Source organism: Clupea harengus, chromosome 26 (genome assembly GCF_900700415.2).
Source record: "Clupea harengus chromosome 26, Ch_v2.0.2, whole genome shotgun sequence".
Classification (NCBI taxonomy): Eukaryota; Metazoa; Chordata; class Actinopteri; order Clupeiformes; family Clupeidae; genus Clupea; species Clupea harengus.
In genome coordinates, this window is record NC_045177.1 from 5829711 (window position 1) to 5839340 (window position 9630).

The following is a 9630-nucleotide window of genomic DNA, read 5'->3' on the forward strand; positions in this document are numbered from 1 at the left end:
TTCATACAACCTTCATCGTCCTCCTCTCCCTCCTCCTGTCATCCTTCTTCTCCTCCTCCTCCTCCTTCTCCTCCTCCTCTCCACATCATGCCTCTGAGCCTTGTGTAGTTCCACTCTGCTGCTAAGTTAGTGGAGGCTGTGACACAGTGGCCTCCAGAGGGACGTCTCAGCCGTGACAGGTCTCTTTTTTAAATAACACTGCTCCAACCTCTGGCAGACAGGGCTCCAAGATTAGGTGCCACTTTGAGGCTTTGCACGTCAAATGCCAGAACATCACTTTCAAGAAAATGTGAGCAGTTGGAATGCCAACGCACAGCGGCACCCCATCATCCATTTCAAAACCGAGATATGACAGAGGATTTCCATTTCTTTACTGTTGCAGATCTAAAGCCTTTCTTTTTTACTATTAAGTCTTGTTTTTATTTATTGTTTTTTATATCTGAGAGATGAACAAATTATTTCAGTTAAACAGCGACGACAATTAAACCATATTAAAGCTGTCGAACTACATAGAGGAAAATTTAGCTTGGAAGATATAATTCCCTGTCAAAGTAGTCACAAATGGTGAAATCAGCTTTTCCTTTCATTTTTGGCTTTGTAAGCTAATATAACTGTTCGGCTGTGAGAGTTGACCTGAATTTGTGACAGCTACTTTGACTGAATGATAATTAATTATTTAATAAACGATGAATTATAATTGACATATGACAAATCAACAAATCAAAGTCCACATGAGAATTCAATGCAACAACAAAGTAGGACTTGATACACCATCCCCTGTCTGCAGTGTTGAACATCAGGGTTATGCTGAACACATGTTTTTTTATGATATAATTTCATTTCAGATAAGACATTAAAAACATCCGCTACACTACAAGATGAATTCAACTCACAAGTGGATAAAAAAAAAATTGCTTTTTGTTTAACTTCAATTCTGATCACTTTCACATCTTAAAGAAAAAAGAACCCTCTGCAGTTAAACAAAAAGGAAATCATTAAATACCAGGAAATATCATGCTTCACGCCTGAATAACCCTTGTTTATACAGTTCCGCGCCACGGCCTCCCTCCCACCGCAAAAACCAAGTTTTACACCAATTTGCATATCATCCTCTGATTGGCTTCCCTGAACACTTGCCTTCAGTTATCTGCAGCGAGTTGATTGGCTGTGCTTTGGCAGTGGGCAAGGAGCCGTAGTCACTGACAACACGCATAAATAGGAGCGTGGCTCTGTAGCCAGCTCCAGAAGCACCTGAGATCAGTGGCCAGCAGTAGTACACAGGGACACAGACTTCACTTCAACACAACACACAGCACGCATTCACTCAGTGCATCCGACCACACAGAGCAGCCAGAGACCTAAGCTCCACAGCCTCAGAGATTGACCAGACAGAGACAGAGACAGAGACAGAGACAGAGACAGAGACAGGCAGGAGGAAGACCTTTTTGACTCAAAACAACAAAAACAAGAAAAACCAAACCAAGCCAGTCGACCACCCACCATGGACGTGAAGGACAAGTCTCAGGTGCGCATGCGCCTGGTGTTCCTGGGGGCAGCCGGCGTGGGCAAGACCGCCCTGATCCAGCGCTTCCTGGCGGACACCTTCGAGCCCAAGCACCGGCGCACGGTCGAGGAGCTCCACAGCAAGGAGTACGAGGTCGGCGGCCTGAAGGTGACCGTGGAGATCATGGACACCAGCGGCAGCTACTCCTTCCCGGCCATGCGCAAGCTCAGCATCCAGAGCAGCGACGCCTTCGCCCTGGTCTACGCCATCGACGACCCCGAGTCGCTGGAGGCCGTCAAGAGCCTGCGCGACGAGATCCTGGAGGTCAAGGCGGACAAGTACACGCCCATCGTGGTGGTGGGCAACAAGGCGGACCGCGAGAGCGAGCGCCGGGTGCCCGCCGAGGGCGTGCTCTCCACCGTGGAGCTGGACTGGAACAGCAGCTTCCTGGAGGCCTCGGCCAAGGACAACGACAACGTGGTGGAGGTGTTCCGCGAGCTGCTGGAGCAGGCCAACGTGCCGAGCCGCGTCAGCCCAGCGCTTCGACGCCGCCGCGAGACCATCCCCAAGGACAACGGGCTCCGGCCGCCCATGAACAAGACCAACAGCTGCAGCGTCTCGTAAAAACGGGAGAGAGGGGGGAGGGAGCAGCCCGGAGAGAGGGAACCGGGGGCAGAGGAGGAAGAAGAAGAGGAACGATGATGATGAGGAGGAGGAGGTCTGCGGCAAGACGTTGAGGCTGCTGCCCGAGGGGGACGAGACCCCTCCACGCGCTGGAGAGCGAGACTCTGGGAGAGACTCGGGTGGAGATGTGAATGCCGACGGGCTCAGATGCACACACCCGCCCACCCCACCGGTACTCAGAGGCGCGGGTGAGACTGCCACTCAAGTGAGAGCAGAGGTGAAGATGTGGAGACTCCTCTCACAAGGTGAACTGTGAAACGACAGCACTGCTGTACAGACTGAAGACTGTGGTCACATGCATTTCATATGCTTTTTTTTCTCCTTTGCTCAAGTCATGATAAAAGCTTCTGTTGTCCAAAATATGATCAATAAATAGCTTTTTTATGTCCTTTTTTTAAGTTACAATGTGTGTGTTTTGTTCATTTGCAATATTACTTCAAGACTGTTGGTAACTGTGAACTAACAGCATATTCTTTAAATAAGGAGGCAAAAGCCCAGAGTTTTTGTCCTGCTTGTGAACATGTTTGTGTACAAAGTGCGGAAACTATACAGCTGACGGAGATTGTTTACAGAACTGGTCCTGTCTGAATTCCAATTGTTGTCAAAGCATGAATTGAACTTCATTCAATGTTTGTGAGATGGTTGCAGAGGATATTATGCCTTTTTATTGCGAGTGTTAAAATATATTTTACAGTTGAACTTTATCGATGTTTTGTGTAAATAGGCTTTACTTTTTTTCACGCATTACATGTTTACGTGCATTGTTATGTATGGAATGATCTTTACAACAATAAAATACTGAGAATAACAACACGTTATCTTTTATACCGCAGTCCAGTCTCAATGAAGCAGCGATTACAGCTGTTATCACGGTGACATTTACACTTGTGACATGTTTGTACACGTGATAAATCCATAGGTTGCACACCGTGGAGAATAAAGGGCTGTATAATGAGTTAGCAAACATGTATGGGTAGGTGAACGGAAGGTTTTTCGACGAATGACTGTACAAACATTTTTAAGCTTAACTGAACATCAGTCTGTTTGCGCTTGTGAGAAAGTCATGTTGATATTTGGATAGCCTACCTGTTATCCTGCTTGGCCCAAATTATTCCCGGAAAACAACTAAACTCAGAATCGTTTCTACTATGTTGGTCAAAAACTATTTCACTGAATCTATTATCAATGACAGACAAGTAACCGCGTGTTAATGTAACAAAACACAAACAGATAAGCAGACATCGCCACCTGGTGGTTAAATCTGACACATTGTTTTAGCACTTCATACCAAGCTTGCAGCAGAAAATCCTTCCAGCACTGTTAAAATAGGCACCAAAACCAATTAAATGTGTTCCTTCTTGATGTCATAAAATCTGATCTTGATTTTCTCATCACTATTTAATTAGGTTTTTGTCAGGCTGTAAAAGAGGGCATTAACCTTAGCTAGATTAAATTAGTTGGCAAAATGGGCATCACAGTGGCTAAGCAACACTTTTTTTTCAGCAACTAGTATTAGAAAAAGAAAAAGTATAATCTTATTGAAAATTATTTTGAACCCTAGTATCACTACATACATTTGTATGACACAAAGTCAACCACACAGGCTACACTTAATATGGCGCACTGCATATCTGACAGCAGGCCTGTGGGATACGTAATATGGTGAGAGGGTTGCCTTCAAAGGCCACACAATGAGTCCTGTCAGGACACACTCGGATACACAAACGACACAGTGCCACACGGGCCCATGTGTTTCCCCTTTCCCCTTTTCTACGATACCAGGGGCATTGTTTCCTTACCGACTCACGAGGAAGTGGCCTGTGGCCCGTTGCTGTTTGGTTCCTCTTTGAGCCGGGTTTAAATAGTCCGGTGCACAAGCCCCAGTCTACCGTACGCACTTACAGCGCCGCAACGCAGACGTGGACATACGACCATCAAGGTATGTGACATGAGAAAAGACCGTTGATGAGTACACTAATAACTGATTTATAGGTATGTGTAGGTTATATACATCTGTCTTGTGAAACTTCACAATATGCAAAGTCTCATTTGGGGAAGTGGGGCTTTCAGTTGCTACGGCTAAAAAAACACTCAACTATACTGTACAGCAAACACTTTGGGACTGCTTTGGCGTTCACACAACAGACGAAGACCTTTTTTACTATGCACTACTACTACTACTACTACCACAACTTATTTTACGAGTGCCTGTCCAGAGCCTTCATCATGTCTCTGCCCCTAGACTTGGTCAAAGCTCCACAGAGACTGCTTTAGGAAAGCCTGAGGAGTTTAGAACAAGTATAGGGTCCTTGACTCCCATGTGATTGTGATGGCACTTGGACTAAGACTAAAGTAGTGACTCTGTACTGTGGAATAGGCAAGGGGGGTATGTTTGAATTATGAGGGTTAAGATCGTGTTGTGCTGCCAAATTGGGTGTGGCTGACAGGCTCTTTGGCGTAAGGTCAACAGACACGTGGTTGGAACAAAAGTCTATGATAGACACACATAATACAAGGTAATAGAGTCCCACACCATTTAATCAATGTTCACTTAGAAGGCACAGTACAAATGGAAATGTTAACCCTGTAATAATCAGTCAACATCTACCATCACAACAAGTGCTTGGAAAGACTGAGATTATAAGAAAAGAGGGCAAAAAAAAGACTTTATTTGACCAGGAGGAAAAGCTGGTGGCAGTGAATGTAAACATGAATCCATCTTAAGGGAATGTAACCGAAATGGCTGATGAGAGCTGGGAGTTATGAGAATATGCAGCGTAGACATCACACCTCACATGTTTAGTCTGGGAGGTTGTGGGGTTGGGCACCTTAACTCAAGTGGATCCAAGTCCACTGGCGGGTTAATGCAACACCTCTCTGTGGGCCGAGCCGTTAGCCAATACAAAGGGGGGCCAAAACACAAACATAGGCATGGTGCATGGTTTCAAGAGCACTACCAAGATCTGAAAGTTATTCAAACCAAGTATTACAAATCGCACCCTTAGAAAAGACTGCATCTGGACTCTGAGGTTCCTCATCGAAAATACGAATCGATCTCGATGAGGAAAAAAAAGAGGAACTCTATAACGTCTGTACATTAAGGTCCCTTGCAGAAATCCCCCTCACCTCAAGATTAGCTCGGTATGATTGCAAACTCGTCATTAGACACTGTCCACTGCTTGAGTGCCTCATGACCACTTGTAGTGCAGTCTGATAGAGGCACTGATGTCTATGCAAACCAACAAGGAAACAAGTAAAAATAACTTCTCCTTGCTACTGTTCGGTTACAGTTACTGTAAGGAAAACAGGAAACAAGGACAGATGTCCAGAAAGGTAAACTGCAATAATGCAGTGGGTTTCAAATCAGAACAGTGCTATACTCTTAAGGCAGCCCATTAGCTTTCAACAAAGACTTTGGATAAACAACAGATTAAGATGAAGATTTTTTTTTTTTTAATGTCATCATAACTGATTCTTTTTGTTGTTGAAAGCAAACTAAACAATACTAAAAGGCAGGGTGAAATTGAAACCTTATGAGTTTTAGCTAAGCAGAGTGCATAAAAAAAAAAGAAAAAAAATCAAGTGCAGGAACCTGCTACTTCCCAAAGACCTCCTCAGATGACAATGCGTGGTTGAAGCACACTGTATTACACAGGCAGATTGCATCACATGTGGAAAAACAGTCACCTGGCATGTGATATTAGCATGTGAATGCAGCCTTCTCTGCGTTTTGTTACACAGTCAGACACAGTTGCCTATCGAACATACAACACCCCTATGGAGAACATCAACATACTAGTAGCAGGCAGAGAGAGGCTGGATCCTTGGTGTCACCGCGTCTTGGCCATGTGTCTCTGTCATGAGTGTGGTGCCTCTGTACGTGTGCATGTGACTGAGAATATGTGTGTGTGTGTGTGTGTGTGTGTGTGTGTGTGTGTGTGCCTCTGTACGTGTGCATGTGACTTTGAGAATATGTAGGTGTGCGTGTTCAAGAAAAGTATGCGCTGCAGTGTGTGAAAGCATTTTCTATTTGTATATGGGAAAATATAGCGTGTGTGAAAGTGTATTGCATGTAGATTGAAAATGAGTTGTGTAGAGTGTGTGTGACTGTGTGTGACTGTGTGTGTGTGTGTGTGTGTAATATATATATGTGTGTGTGTGTGTGACTGTGTGTGAGAGAGTGTGTGTGTGTGTGTGTGTGTGTGTGTGTGTGTGTGTGTGTGTGTGTGTAATATATATATATGTGTATGTGTGTGTGTGTGTGTGTGTGTGTGTGTGTGTGTGTGTGTGTGTGTGTGTGTGTGTGTGTGTGTTACGACGGGTAACAGGCAGCCACTTGGTCCCTCCTTCTCTCCAGGTCTCCTGCCTCCCAGTCTCAGCGAGCGTGGCCAGGCTTAGTCATCCGTGGTGATGTTCCGGAACAAGTAGGCCATGGACTCGCCGTTGTGGGTGCGGCGGATGGCCTCGGCCAGGATCATGCTCACGTCCACCGTCTTGATCTTTGGACACTGCAGCTTCTGCACCTCGTGAGGGACCGTGTTAGTGACCACGACCTAACAGAAAGAGAGATAGAAAGAGAAAGAGAAAAAAAGAGAGAGAGAGAATTGAAATCAAGACATAAAATGAACAGAAAGACTAAAATAATGAGTTCCTTTCACTCAACTAATAGAACACAAACAATGCCGTGGTTATGCATTTATGTGCCAATCATCTTCCTGTGGGTTGTATTACATAAGTCACGATAAAGAGTTAAATGCAGCAATCCAAATGGCCAGAGAGGCCTCGGGTTCAAGGATAGGGAATGTCACCACGCCACGTCACTGAGTGATATGTCGAAGAGCAAAAGAACAAAGTCATTGAAATTGACAAAGTCATTGAAGACCACAGGACAGTAAAGCAAGCGTGTACTGATGCAATGCAGATGTACACAGTAAGGAACTGCTGCAGAGCTGCACGATTAGGGAAGTTTGATCTGACTGAGTAGTTCAGAATCCAGATCTATTGTGTGGCTCAACAGTGCCCTCATGTGGTAGCAATCGGTTTCTCTTGCCTGTATTTTGTGAAACCTGTGCAGTTTTTTCAAATTCTTTCTGACTGGATTTCAGAGACCAAATTGGATAAATGACTAGATAGAGGACTAGAAATGTGCATAATTCAGATCAGGAGAATGTACTTTTAGATCATTTGGATTGGGATCAGGATTTAGTTATCCAATAAAATCCAATAAGGGTTCTTAGGTTTTGCAAATTGAGAAATAACTGGAAAATCTTGATTCTAATCCCATTGGGAAACATGACTTCATGGTGAATTTCTAAAGGTGCCATATTAGCAGGAGGGAGCGAGCAGAGGGGCAGACCTGTCCTACTTCAGGTGACACTGAAGAATGAAGGGGATTAGAGCATCTGATAAAGGGCTTTGGACATTTAGAGGATGTGATTGAACTATTGTTTGAGGTACCCAGTGATATGCTGAATTTAAATATTGTCTTGTAAATTATTATTATTAAATATATTTATATCAGGGGCCGTGTTCAGAATACATTCATCTCAAAGATGCTTTGTACCAAATACTAGCTCATTTCCATCTGCAGTCCCTGGGCAGGTGAAGGAAATAATAAAACACAGAGCAAAACCTCAGAACATCACCACTGCAAACAGGCCAACATCCTGTTCATACCCACACAGACATGCAGACACACACAATAACACACAAACACACACAATAACACACTTCACAGGAATAAACATAAAACAGAATATAGAAGTTCTACTTCTCAACCAATATTCTTTTTTTACCCGTTAAATTATTTGAACTATGCATGCATCTATGTGGTATAGCAGAGCAGTAAATAAAGCATCATACTCCTTTCATCATAGATCAAATGGGTATGAGCTACAGCAGAGCAAAACCAGATGTAGACATAAACAAATCAGACGTCAACACAAGAGAATTTTAACAGTGGGTAACATCATTTGTCCTGAACCACAAAGAGGATAAAATAATACTGATCTAGCTAAACATTTCTAAGATCCAACTGAACATTTCTAAGATACAGAGCCCTCAGTTCATTTAAATAAGCATGTATTCTTTTAGAGCGATCGTCATCACTGATCTGTGCACTGCCCAGTATGAGCTTCATATTCTGCATATTCTAAAAGTGTTACCAGGTTTACATGAGTGAACATCAGTAAGAACTAGATGAAGCACATGGGAGCCCTCACCTCATCAATGGCAGACTCCTCTATGAGCCTCGGGGCGTCGGCCGACAGCAGGCCGTGCGTGGCCATGATGTAGATCTTATAGGCGCCCCTCTCCTTCAGAAGCTCAGCCACCGCCACGAAGCTCTCCACGTCGTCTATGATGTCGTCCTGTGAACAAACACGGGGCCCGGGTCATGTCTGATGGTCACATACACGCAGTCCAAAGTACATTTCCGATCAGCTAGTTGGTTTTTGCTATAGGTTTTGTCGGACTGGCATGTATGCGAGCTAAAGGATCTTGAATGTTAAGGACATGTGTAGGACAAACTAATTTAAAGTGATTTCAGCGTGACTATGAACGTCCTCAAACTGTCAATGTATATTAAAAAAACGTGACGGCATTTGGTAAACAGAGGATGTAAACAACCCGTCTTACGATAATGATGGCGATTCTTCCACCAACGTCTCCCACCACGGTCCATGGGTGGCTTCTCCTTCGCCATCATCACTAGAACACAGGAGAGGGGGAAAGGAATCATTTCCATGGAGCTGAAAGAGATACAAAATGTTTATGTTTTCACACAGACCACATCACTAAAAAACACAAGGGCTGATGAAGGTCTGGTTAAATTGAATTCAAGTGAAATTCCAAAGGACCAGTGAGAATCACATTAGTCCGCTGCCACATGTGTGAAGATGGGGTTTAGTACCTCGGTTATGGTAGGTAACTGAAGTCATGGTACTTTATTACCGGCTCAGTTAGAACAGCCACTAGTGATTGCTGTAACCCCAAACAGCTGGATGCTAATGATTCTAAAGCACTGGTATCAAACACAAAATAAAAAAAACACAGCAACACAGCAAGGGGAGGCCATGCAAACTGATCCCAGAACACCACCCATCAGAATGTCACCACCCTTCTTAGAACTCCACTGATCCCAGAACACCACCCATGAGAATGTCACCACCCTTTCTTAGAACTCCACTGATCCCAGAACACCTCCCATGAGAATGTCACGACCCTTCTTAGAACTCCACTGATCCCAGAACACCACCCATGAGAATGTCACCACCCTTCTTAGAACTCCACTGATCCCAGAACACCACCCATGAGAATGTCCCCTTTGTCCGGGATCAGTTCTGAGTCTTTGAATGAAACCATGAGAAACATGCACAGAAGACAAAAAGTATGAAATCCATTTCAATCATTTATGACTCCAAACGAGACATGAAAAGATGTCA

At 44.2% G+C, this 9630-nt stretch overlaps 1 protein-coding gene and 1 pseudogene across 1 annotated transcript; one reads left to right on the top strand and one right to left on the bottom strand.

Annotated features, from left to right (window-relative positions):
- The first annotated feature begins 1206 nt into the window (after positions 1-1206).
- Positions 1207-2200, top strand: LOC105900216 (ras-related protein Rap-2a-like). The gene has a single exon (XM_012827477.3). The coding sequence runs from the start codon at positions 1502-1504 to the stop codon at positions 2126-2128; it is 627 nt and encodes a 208-aa protein (XP_012682931.1). The 5' UTR covers positions 1207-1501; the 3' UTR covers positions 2129-2200.
- A 4262-nt stretch (positions 2201-6462) lies between these two features.
- LOC116219899 overlaps positions 6463-9630 on the bottom strand; it is a 12921-nt pseudogene continuing 9753 nt past the window's right edge.

What these genes read in the sequence shown, in the direction of transcription:
- LOC105900216 (XM_012827477.3), top strand. Translation starts at nt 1,502, where the DNA reads ATGGACGTGAAGGACAAGTCTCAGGTGCGCATGCGCCTGGTGTTCCTG.